We start from the raw sequence: 13,204 nt of genomic DNA, 5'->3' as shown, positions 1-13,204 counted from the left end.
TTGTGGAAGAAAGAAACTCTTAAAACTTTCTCAACCACTTGAAGGAGAGTAAATAGTGGGTAAATGTTCATTTTCAGAATCAGAATCAGAAAGAGCTTTATTGCCAGGTATGTTCACACATACGAGGAATTTGTTTTCGTGACAGAGCTTCTACAGTGCAACAGGATTACAGAGACAGGACAAAAAACAGATAATAAATATATATAAAAAAATACAAGTAAGTAGTGAATGCAATTCAATGTGAATTATCTCTTTAAATATAAGTTAACAGTATTAGCAAATCACATATTCTTGATTTCAATGCATTTTATAAAAGCTTACAAACATTTTGGGGGGGGATTTCAGGTTGTGAAAGTACATATATTCAACATATTCTCAGAATATTTCATCAGAAGTTATGCAAAAAGCTGCAGAACAAATTTATGCCAGCCACCCAGATGTACGTACTTTGTCTTTTTAAAGGTGTAAAAGGGTGTTTATTAAACTTTAAATTGCTAGTAACTGTAATTGCTTTGTAAATGTTAGTGAATTTGATCATTTTGTTGTTTAGAGAGGTGCTTGGGCCCATTTTTGAGCGGAAAGGCATTGAATTGTCCCGAGTTGATTTGTTCCTGGATCAGTCCAACACTCCGCTGTCACTCCACTTCGAGGCATATCGTTTTGGGGGACATGATCTCAAAGTGAAAGGTAAGAGTGTCATTACAGATTGTGACATGGTTTGAAACGTATCTCATACTCTTGCTGTTGTAGTCAACATCGGTACCAGTTTATCGCATCTCAGGCGCATGGTTGTATAGTCATGAATAGATGAAGCTACTGCTAAAATGTCAATAAAATCACTTTGTTAAACTGTAGAGTTGAATTTTCAACACCAAAAGTCGACAGAGCAGAGATCAACATCCCATAATGCAACTCACTACTGTAAATAAAACACTTGTTAATGATATTTTTACAATATATATTGCATTTTGATATGGATTTTCCTCTACATTTTAAACATTTAATAATATTCTAAAATATTACTAGGTCTGTTTTGTGAACATAGCATTTTATAACATTGTTTGTTGTTGTAGTTAAATCCCTGTTTGTGTGTGTACACAGCTCGACCTGGTGATGAGCTGAAGGTGGAACAGAGTGTGAAGGATCTGCGCTCGCTCAGTCTGCCCAACATCAAGCCGTCAGTAGGGGGCAGCGTCTACATCCTCACGCCGGCCACTGACAAACCAGAGCACAGTTCACTGCCCCGCAGAGACAGCGTCGACATACTGGTCAGTCACATTTCATCTTTTCTCTCTCTCTCTCTCTCTCTCTCTCTCTTGAAGCATTTGTTATATTTTTTTAAACAGACAAACAAGTTATGGCTGATATTATTGTTTATTATTTTAATTTAATTTTTATATACAGTTAAAGTCAAAATAATTAGCCCTCTTGTGGTACATTTATTTATTATATATTTATTTATTTATTTATTCAAATATTTCCCAAATTATGTTTAACAGAGCAAAGAATTTTTCACAGTATTTCCTATAATATATTTTCCTCTGGAGAAAGTCTTATTTGTTTTATTTCGGCTAGAATAAAAGCAGTTTTAAATTTTTTAAAATAATTTTAAGGTCAATATTATTAGCCCTCTTAAGCAATGTTTTTTTTTTTCAATTGTGTCCAGATCAAACAAAGTTATCCAATGACTTGCCTAATTAACATTATTATTATTAAACAAGGACACCTTGACTTATAATCATCATGAATAAATTGTAGAAAACCATTGTTTGTTTTATAAATAATAGGGTTGATGCATATTATTTTTACATTTAATTTAATCTTATTTAATTTTTATTTAATTTAATTACATTTTTTATTCTTGAATTTATTTCTTTGTTTTTTCACTTTTCATTTTTAGTTTTTGTACTATTTATTTGATACTACAGTGTTTTTTTTTGTCATAATTTAGTTTTGCAAAACCTTTTTTAGCCCTGAAATAATCGTTCTTTTATTTTGATTTATTGTGTAGTAACTTTTTTTAGATTGTAGAATACCATTGTTTGCTTCATAAATAATAGGGTAGTAGCATTTTCCTTTTTATTTTATTTTCATTTTAATTTGAGTTTACTTAAATTTATTCTTGAATTTATATATTTATTTATTTATTTTTACTATTCATTTTTAGTTTTTGTACTATTTATTTTTTACTGCATTCTTTTAAGTCATTATTTAGTTTGCAAAACCTTTTCACCCTTGGAAATAGTAGTTTTTGTAAAAATAATTATTTAGTAAAATGATTATTTAAATTATTTCAGTTACAAAGTAGATTTTTTTACAGTTTTGCAGCATATTTAATTAATTCATTTATTATTTTTTATTTTATTTTATTATTACATTTGTAATTTTATTTTTGTACTATTCATTTTTAGTTTTTGCACTATTTATTTTTTACTACGGTGTTTTACCTTAGTGTTTTTAGCCATAATTTAGTTTTGTTTGTTTTTAGTTTTTTTTAGCCTCCGAAACTGTATTTTTTTTTATTTAGTTTTAATGAGTTGTAATATTTATTTGTTTACAATTTTGCAGCATTTTTAAGATATATTTATTTATTTATTTTATTTTTTATTTTATTATTAAATTTATTTATTTATTTTTAGCTTTTGCACTATTTATTTTTTACTACAGTGTTTTACTTGTGTTTTTAGTCATAATTTAGTTTTGTAAAACCTATTTCAGCCTCCAAAATAGTAGCTTTTGAAAAAATAATATTTTGTAAGATGATTATTTAAATTATTGCATTTACAAAAAAGATTTTTCTACAATTTTGCAGCGTTTTAAATTAATTAATTTATTTATTTTACGTTATTTAATTTATTTTTATTTTTATTTTTTATTTTGTTACATTCATTTATTTTTTTGTCCTATTCATTTTTAGTGTTTGCACTATTTCTTTTTTACTACAGTGTTTCACTTAAGTGTATTTTTTTTTTGTTTTGTTTTGTTTTTTGCCTCCGCAATAGTAGGTTTTTTTTTTTTATTTGATTTTATTGAGTTGTAATATTTATTTTTTACATGTTTTGCAGCCTTTTATTTGTTTACCTTTTAACACAAATCTATTGTAATGCTTTCATTCATAATTTTACAGCACCATTCCACCCTCTTCTCTCTCAAAAGTAAACGGTGTGCTTTTCTCCTTCGGGACTTCTATACATATGCATTTCATGATTTCCAAACACCTCAGTTCCTCTTCCTTTTAAGGTGGCCGTTTTTTGTAAACCGTCTCCAGCACAACACATGACCTCATACAGGAAGTTTACTGAGTGTATCCTCTGCCACATGAGGAGATTCTGTGGTATTTTCTAGCTCTTTTTGCAGAAATGACTTGATACTCTTTTAACATCACAGGGATGAATTTCCCCTAGCTCTGCTGTAATACCCAGTAAAGATTCACTCATGGAAAAAGACAAGCTTGAACGCAAATCCATGAGTGCAAGTATAAACATGGACATCCAGGCATCAGAGAGATGATTGTTGGCCTGCTGATGGATTTTTTGCTGTGATTTGAGACTGAATCTTCAGGCTTAGCAATAAACAAAATCTTCAGAGCGGAGGATTCAGGTTGTGTCATCCCATCAGGCTTTTGCTTTGCCCAGGATGGATTTCGGTTGCGTAACATCATAAAACAAGCCTGTGCGTGTTGGAAGAGTATTGCGCAGGTATTGCATTTGTTTTTCTAGGTTTTCTAAACTGGCTAATAAGGAAGAAATCCTCACTATTTAGACACAAAATTTGATTTCGTTCTTTTTATTTAGGCGTAGTGAATCAACAAATGAGCATTTAATCACTATTTATTCACCCTAAAGGGGTTTCAAAACTATTATGAGTTTCTTTCTTTCTCTTGAACACAAAGGAAGATATTTTGAAGAATGTAATGTTATGATTAGTATGGTACGGTAGGATTCAATACGCTTTTATGGCTATTTCCACTGTCAAAATGTACCAAAAAGCGAACCGTACCATACCACTTTTTGGGTACCCTTTTCAAAGGGTACCTATCACAACAAAAGGGTACAAAAGGCAGAGAGAGACATGCAGCTGAACACTATTGATGTACAGATAAATGTAGCACATACACAAGCCAGGAGACTGAAAACAAAGGAAGCACCATTTTTAAATACACAGCCGAGACATTACACAGTAATAATATATACATATAATAACAAGCCGTGGTCGACTCAAGCTTAAACAAACCTTGTCATCGTCTTGATGAATAGCCACAAAGCCAAGACGAAGAGCTAAATCCGTCGTATGTCCTGTCCTGTCGAGGCTGTCTAAAAGCACGAGTGGGTTCATTTTCTCCAAAAAGCTCACGGTCGCTCGCCGTGCATTTATATTTGAAATAACGAACTTCTTGATATGATGATAATAACATTTGCACGATTAAACACTTCTGATATCTGATCCTTTCAGAAATAGACAAATGCGAGAGTGACGTGTGAAAAAACAAAGGAGAAACCTGAAAAAACGAAGGAGCGAATGATTCTTTCAGCAACCTAAAACATGAACAAACTGCCATGTTTAACTATTATCATCACCTTTTGGTCTATTATGAACTCGGAATTACTTTCTAACAAGCGGTCACATGTGCTCTTGAAGATTAAAGAGACAGATGAGAGACTTGGGATAAATGTTGCGTGTTGTTTTTGAACCCAAATAAAGACTAAATGTATGCTGTGTGTAGTTTTTCTGTAATCCATGGCATATCAGTGACTCTAAGGGGCTGTATGTGTTCATATGTTGCATTTATTAATTTATTTTATATAATCGCAGACATTACAGTAGGCTATTTCGCATCATTGATCTGCAGTTATAATAAAATCATGTTCATAGAAAGGTTAGTAATGAACATTTATACACAGGTATTTATGTGTGTAAAGCACCTGTTTTGTGAGAAGTGCTTCTCATATGACATGTGGATGACCAGTACAGCTTTACTGTAAACATTTCCTCCAGCGAGAATGACGTAGACTACAACTTTGTCGTATACCACCAATGGTACCCTTTGGCAGTGGAGACACAAGCCTTATAAAGGTGACCCGTACCCACCCGTAGTGAACCGTACCACTCAGTGAAAATAGGCCATCTTACACTTTCAATGAATACTATAGAAGTCAATGGTTATAGGTTTCCAACATTTTTTTAAATATCTTCTTTTGTGTTCGACAGAAAAAAGAAACCCAGTCAGGTTTGTGGTGAGTAGGCGATGAGAGATTTACAGTTTTTGGTGAACTATCCCTTTAAGAGTAAAAAACAAACACACGTGCATTCCAAATAAAATTAATACATCTGGCTCTTGACAATACTGTCTTAGAGTGTTTTCACACCAGTAGATTGATTGTCTTCTTCTGAAACCGGGATTAAAATTGTTCTTGGTGCGGTTTACTTTCACATCGTAAAGTTTCTAAACGGACCAAAATAGCTAAAACAAGTCACGTTTGAGTAAACTCTCCTTACATTAGTCAGAATTTCAGGGTTTATTTTGCAGAGTCATGCTCAGCTGTCATGCGTCCTTATTTTGATTTATCGCAATAAGACATAAGCAAAAAGCTGCACTTTAATTTTGAATGGTGACCCACAGACATCGTCACCAAATATAAATCAGAGGTAAGACTTTCTCATACATAGACGTTGACTTATGTTTTTGTTTTTGCAAATTTACCAGGCCGCTGTGAATGGTTTTTGATTATCTCAAAATTCTCTCGCGCATCCTCTTCCACCAGAGGGCGCAATATACACTTTAGCTGACCAGGCCAGCTTGCTGTTGACTGACCGACTGACCCACCCTCCCATTCCCTAAACCTAAACGATAGTGTCTTCAAAAGCAATCTAGAAAAAGAAAAGCTGCGGCTGCTCCACGATTTCACTTTGTTTTCAGCCTGTTGTCTATTTATTTTTATTTATTTATTATTATTATTATTTTTGCTTTTTTATAAGTTTTTTTCTGGAACAGTTCTTCGCCAGACTCGAACCACATCGTCACAGTCAACTTCGATCCGCATCCCAAGTCCACCAGCGTATGCAGCGAGCTACTGGACAAACTGGTAACACCAGAAAAGCCGTTTGTAAGGAGGTAAGCAGTCAGTGGTAGCGTGAAAAGGAACAGAAGCCATCGGCTGCATCACACCTCCCCGTAGTGTTTATTTTAAAGACGAAACGTAACCAGATGTAGCTCTGGCTACATGAATCATGCTCTCCAGAAATGTAGACGGGGGTACGTATCCACAATGAGCCTGTGTTGATATTATCGGTATCTTTTGAAAGTTAGTCCAAAAAATGGCATCATCGTGTAAACAAACATTGAAAATATAAAATGTAAATTTTTGGCAGTATATGTTGTGCAAACAGCCCCTCAAAGTGTTGACTAATTTTACCAATCACTAAGGGAAAATATTCACACTGGATGGTGTTATGATTACTAAATAAAATTAAGCTCCCTTTTTCCATAAAGACACAAAAGTCATCGTGTCTGCTTCTACTTTTACAGATGTGGCTTTTGGTGTCGTTCGTGGATTGTGGTTTTGCATGTTACACATTTGTTTGATAAAGTAGAATTTGCATCATGGTATCAGCTGGCTAATTTTTTAGGTTCCACCACCCCCTTGTTTTCCAGCAGCACATTCCTTTTTATTCCATTACGCAGTTCTCGTTGTTATTGGTCATTATATGCAAATATCATAATGTCTCTCAAAGGTTGTTTTTTTAAATATATTAATTTACATTTGGCATCTAGATAAATTTCAAATGTAGTTTCTAATAAAAATAATAAGATAATATGATTCTATTATTTTTTTCTTTTCACAATTTTTGGAATTTTAAAAATGTCTCTTATTTTTGCCAAAGTGGTGCTTCATTGATTAAAAATTATATAAAATTGTATTAATACATATTTTATTTAATTGAAAACAACTGTCTACTTGCATATATTGAAAAATATAATTCCTTCTGTGTCACATCCTTTATCCTTTATTATATTATACTGAATTAGTGCTAAAAATATTATATTATATTATATTATATTATATTATATTATATTATATTATATTATATTATATTATATTATATTATATTATATTATATTATATTATATTATGTTACATTATATACATTATTGAAAACCTTATTTGTGGAAACACAAATTTATTTTCCCAGCCCCTCTTGATGACTAGATAGTTGGGAAAAAAAAACAGCAATATACTCATTGGCCACTTTATTAGGTACATATGTCTAGTACCGGGTTGGACCGACTTTTGCCTTCAGAACTGCCTTAATCCTATGTAACTGGGTACTGGAAATATTCCTCAGAGATTTTAGTCCATATTGACATGATAGCATTACTCGGATGTGCAGCATACAAATCTGCAGCAACTATGATGCGAATCTCCCGTTCCACCACATCCCAAAGGTGCTCTATTTGATTAAGATCTGGGGACTGTGGAGACCATTTGAGTACAGTGAACTCATTGTCATGATCAATAAACCAGTCTGAGATGATTTGCGCTTTATGACATGGCGCATTATCCTGCTGGAAGTAGCCATCAGTGGATGGGTACACTGAGGTCTTAAAGGGATGGGCATGGTCAGCATCAATACTCAAGTAGGCTGTGGCATTGACACAATGCTCAATTGGTACTAATGGGCCCAAAGTGTGCAAAGAAAATATCCCCCACACCATTAAACCACCACCACCAGCCTGAAACATTAATACAAGGCAGGATGGATCCATGCTTTCAAGCTGTTGACGCCAAATTCAGTCCCTACCATCCGAATGTCGCAGCAGAAATCAAGACTCATCAGATCAGGCAATGTTTTTCCAATCTTCTATTGTCCAATTTTAGTGAGCCTGTGCAAATTGTAGCCTCAGTTTCCTGTTCTTAGTTGACAGGAGTGGCACCCGGTGTGGTCTTCTGCTGCTGTAGCCCATCCGCCTCAAGGTTGGACGTGTTGTGCATTCAGAGAAGCTCTTCTGCATACCTCGGTTGTAACGAGTGGTTATTTGAGTTACTGTTGCCTTTCTTTCAGCTGAAACCAGTCTGGCCAATCTCCTCTGACCTCTGGCATCAACAATTAATTTGCGCCCACAGAACTGCCACTCACTGGATATTTTCACTTTTTCGAACCATTCTCTGTAAACCCTAGAGATAGATGGTTGTGTGTGAAAATCCTAGTAGATCAGCAGTTTCTGAAATATTCAGACCAGCCTGTCTAGCACCAACAAACATGCCACGTTCAGTCACTTAAATCACCTTTCTTCCCCATTCGGATGCTCAGTTTAAACTGCAGTAGATCGTCTTGACCATGTCTACATGTCTTGAATTGAGTTTCTGTCATGTGATTGGTTGAAATTTGCATTGGAAGCAGTTGGACACATGTACATAATAAAGTGGCTGGTCCATCAACATCTTTACCACCATGATTCCTTTGCTCCTCCTCTTACCAGGTCAACTTCACTTCTCCTTACTGGTATAATATAATGATTGCTCTGACATTATCAATATGCTATTATGTCTGCTGATGTGCACAAACCATCTCAATGTCCCACTGCTGGAATCCTCAGCTCATCCACCAGCTATTCTGTTGGAATTTTTATGAGAGCAGCTCTGTTTTGTCTGCGAGCGCGTTTGACCTGTATGTGGTAACTCGCCCCACTGTGCCTTGCCCCCTCACCAAAGTCTGACCTTTAGAAAGAAACCCATCACCCCTGGGATTATTGGTGCGGCACTGACTCCAGGCCTCCTCTTTGAGGTTTGATTGGCCAGATCCTGTGACCTTTGAAGCACCAGTGTTTGATGTCGTGTGATGACTTTTACAATCCCAGAGGCTGAAAGACAAGTGTATTGCGAAAGCAGGTTTTCCGGTGAAAGTCGTGTTTTCGTCAACTCAACTTTGATTCAGATGTTCTCATGGCATCACGTGTAAATATGACCGCCCTCTAGTGGTTGTGTGCATAGACGAACAGTTACAGTAAAAAAATTGTTAGTCCTCCTGTGAATTTTTCTTTCAAACATTTTCCACATGATGTTTAACAGTGCAAGGAATTTTTCACACTATTTCGTAAAATATTTTTTCTTCTGGAGAAAGTCAGATTTTTTTTATTCATTTATTTATTTTTGGCAGGAGTAAAAGCAGTTTTAAAAGTTTTTTTTAAAGCAAAATTATCAGCCCTGTTAACCAATATTTTTTTCGATTGTCTACAGCAGTGGTCCCCAACCTTTTATCACCACACATCGGTCAACGCTTCAAAATTTTACTGAGGCCAGGGGGGTTGGGGGTATAGTTCTACGTAGATTGCTAGGCGATAATTTAATTCAATTTATATTTATTTCTATAACGCTTTTTCAATGAAGATTGTGTCAAAGCAGCTTAACATAGACGTTCTAGTAAATTGAAACTGTGTCAGTCCAGTTTTCATAGTTGAAGTTCAGTTCAGTTTAGTTCAGTTCAGTGTGGTCTAAATTTAAAATCCAAACACTGAGGCCTTCATCTTGGCATAATTTCTTCACAGGTCTTGGATCACATTAATGGCGCTGCATAATCTCTAGGGGCCTTGGGATGGGTATTTGTAGGTGGAAATAGAGAATAAAGAAAATAATTAGCGTAGCTGCTGTTCATAGTGTATTTAAACGAGATGCAAAGATGAAGTGTTGTAAATGAAAATAGCAGTTATACAAACAAACATGTAAAGCATGTAAGTTTTTCTAACAAAATGTCTGGTGCATTAATGATTTCTTGTGCGGCTCAGTACCAATTGATCCATGGACCGGTCCACGGCCCAGAGGTTGGGGACCACTGGTCTTCAGAACAAACCATTGTTATGCAATGAATTGCCCCTAACTTGCCTAATTAACCTAGTTAAGCCTTTAAATGTCACTTTAAGCTGAATACTAGTATCTTGAAAAGTATATAGTCAAATATTATTTACTGTCACCATGACAAAAAACAGAAATTAGGGAAAAAATAAACGGGGGCTTATATTCATATATATATATATATATATATATATATATATATATATATATATATATATATATATATATATATATATATATATATATATATATATATATATATATATATATATATATATATATATATATATATAGTTGTTTGTTTAATCTTTTCTTGGTGCACCTCAAGTTTCGACTTGAGATTGGAAGCATCAGAGTGCATTTTAGTACCACATAATACCATTTTAATTCCGAATCGATTAGAGCAGGGGTGCTCAACCCTGCTCCTGGAGATCTACTGTCCTGCAGATTTCAGCTCCAACCCATATCAAACACAAAGGTAGATCTCCAGGAGCAGGGTTGAGCATCCCTGGATTAGAGAATGTGTATTGTTTAATCTTAATTTAATCTCTCTGTAATTTTAGAAAATGTATTCTTTAATAATCAACATTACAGACATAGTTTTTTCTCTGTTGTTTATACACTATAAAAAATCTTGCCTTACATTTATTTTAGTTGAAACAAATTAACTTTTCTAGTCATCTCAACTCAAAATTAAACTTGATTTAACTTTTTTAAAATAAGCTAAAGCAACTTGCAAATATTTGTTGTCTGGACTTTTTGTCATTACATTTTTTACAGTGTTTGAGTATATAAAATAGTTTTTTGTTGGTTTCTGGTCTTATATAACTTCTGAAAAAGGAACTAGCAATGAAAACTAGCCTTTTATGCTAAATTGGGTTCATTTGCATTCTTAAGGAATATTGGTTAATCTACACTGTCCCTTCACTGTCCATCAAGCCTTCTAATCTCGATGGTTAATAAAAAGATTTGTTTTTCAATATGATGAAATGGTTGTAAAAATTAATTACACCATAATCTTATACTTTGACCTTAAAAGTTGCAATTAAAATGCATATATATATATATATATATATATATATATATATATATATATATATATATATATATATATATATATATATATACACACAGTAAGGGAAGTGGAACTATAAAGACAACCAAAAGCAGAATACTAAAACTGTAAATTTATTTATGCCTCCATTAAAGGCATTAAATTGGGAAACTGTGTGTTTGATCAGATGCCGGTCAGTGAATTGGGTATCAGAGGTCTAGATAGACTACAGGAAATGAGTCTTTTCCTCTTCCCATTTGAACTCTCTGATAAGAGACTGGTTCAAAAGTGTATTAATATCACAGGGTAGAGGTGAGTGTCGGAGCAGACAAATTTAATCAGCATCATTTTTCCCTCTGTAAATCAAAGGATTGAGTTGTTCAATGTTTTGTTTAAGCTGTATAATACCTCTTCCCAGCTTTGAGCCACAAAAAATTCCTATATTGCGTATCTCTGATTCTCAATATCACACATTTAGCAAGAAACCAGAGCAAACAGCAGTAATCAGCTGTTTACCTGTGATATCAACAAAGTACTCTGCCCTGTGTGATTGACGCTCTTGCAAAGTTAACACAATTACCATGCAATTAGTTTCTGACTGTTAGCACTCAGTGTTTGCAGACAATAGAACAAAACATGACTTTAGACTAAACGGCTCTTATCTTCATGGGAAACTAGTGGGATCAATCTGAAGTCTTTTAAGATTTCTTAACCTCGTGGAAAGTTTCTTTTTTATAGTATGTAGTTAATTCTGTATTATGTTTTGTAATAAATTATACTAAACTAAATAATACTAAAATAACACAAACAGAAGGACTATTTTGTGACATAATTTGCTTTTTGTCTGGACAAATACATTTAGTCATTTTAGATTGTATTTAATTCATTACATTTATTCATTATAGTGTGATGTTTGGATTAAGATGATGAGGAAAATGCGTCATTGTCTTAAATTATATTCCAGAAAAACATTATTTGACTTTTTTCCATCAAATGTCTACGTTTGTTTCATTGAATTCTACATTTCATTCTAGCTATTTGTATATAAAATAAACAGAACAAGATATTTTTGAAGATAAATTTACTCCAAGTGAAACTAGAATGGTCCTAGTTGCGAACCCTGATGCACTTCATAATTTTATATTGGTATATTAAGCAAAAAGAATAGAATATTTTTGATACTGCCTCAAGATAAATGTACTCAGTGAAACTAGAACGGACTTAATAGCGAGCCCTGATGCACTTCATAATTTTATATTGGTATATAAAGCAAAAAGAATGAGACATTTTTGATACTGCAGCAAGATAAATTTACTCCAAGTGAAACTATAATGGACCTAATAGCGAGCCCTTATGCACCTCATAATTTTATATTGGTATTTAAAGCAAAAAGAATAGAATATTTTTGATACTGCCTCAAGACAAATATAATCAGTAAAACTAGAACGGACTTAATAGCGAGCCCTGATGCACCTCATAATTTTAGATTGGTATATAAAGTAAAAAGAATGAGACATTTTTGAAACTGCAGCAAGATAAATTTACTCCAAGTGAAACTATAATGGACCTAATAGCGAGCCCTTATGCACTTCATAATTTTATATTGGTATTTAAAGCAAAAAGAATAGAATATTTTTGATACTGCAGCAAGATAAATGTACTCAGTGAAACTAGAACGGACTCAATAGAAAGCCCTGATGCACCTCATAATTTTATATTGGTATATAAAGCAAAAAGAATGAGACATTTTTGAAACTGCAGCAAGATAAATTTACTCCAAGTGGAACTATAATGGACCTAATAGTGAGCCCTTATGCACTTCATAATTTTATATTGGTATATAAAGTAAAAAGAATAGAATATTTTTGATACTGCCTCAAGATAAATGTACTCAGTGAAACTAGAACGGACTCAATAGAAAGCCCTGATGCACCTCATAATTTCATAAAAGGATACAGGGCTGCTGAATTAAAATTTAGATTTGTTTTGAAATCTGATCATCATCATCATCTAGTGAAGAGCTGTTTTGAGTATCTGCAGTAGGAGGGATTACCAGCTAAGTGCTACAATGCGGACACAGACTTCAGATGGGAGGAGTATTGAGATTGATGAAGTCACAAAGCAAAAGCATATAAAGTTCTCTCATCTTCAGCACATGTCAGGGTTTCTAGCTGGTCTCTTGAGCTCTGTTCTCCGGATGTGGACTGCTGTAGTTTAGCATAGGACATCCGCTTAAGTGCTCAGCAGGCCCTCCTTGTTGGATCATGGTGCGTTTTGGACGTCTGTCCTCATGGCACAGCTG

At 33.8% G+C, this 13,204-nt stretch overlaps 1 protein-coding gene across 3 annotated transcripts in view; it reads left to right on the top strand.

Annotated features, from left to right (window-relative positions):
• The window catches only part of plekhg5b (pleckstrin homology domain containing, family G (with RhoGef domain) member 5b), a 140,619-nt gene that overhangs the window by 84,720 nt on the left and 42,695 nt on the right, over nucleotides 1-13,204 (top strand). For all 3 annotated transcript variants that reach the window (XM_056450043.1, XM_056450042.1, XM_056450044.1), the window contains 2 exons: nucleotides 551-687; nucleotides 1,102-1,268. In XM_056450043.1, the coding sequence (XP_056306018.1) occupies nucleotides 551-687; nucleotides 1,102-1,268 (304 nt within the window). The remainder of the gene's footprint in view (nucleotides 1-550; nucleotides 688-1,101; nucleotides 1,269-13,204) is intronic.

The sequence above is a fragment of the Danio aesculapii genome, chromosome 23, assembly GCF_903798145.1.
Source record: "Danio aesculapii chromosome 23, fDanAes4.1, whole genome shotgun sequence".
NCBI classification, from domain to species: domain Eukaryota; kingdom Metazoa; phylum Chordata; class Actinopteri; order Cypriniformes; family Danionidae; genus Danio; species Danio aesculapii.
Note: the sequence above shows the minus strand (reverse complement) of the source record. Positions and strands in the feature narration are given on the sequence as shown.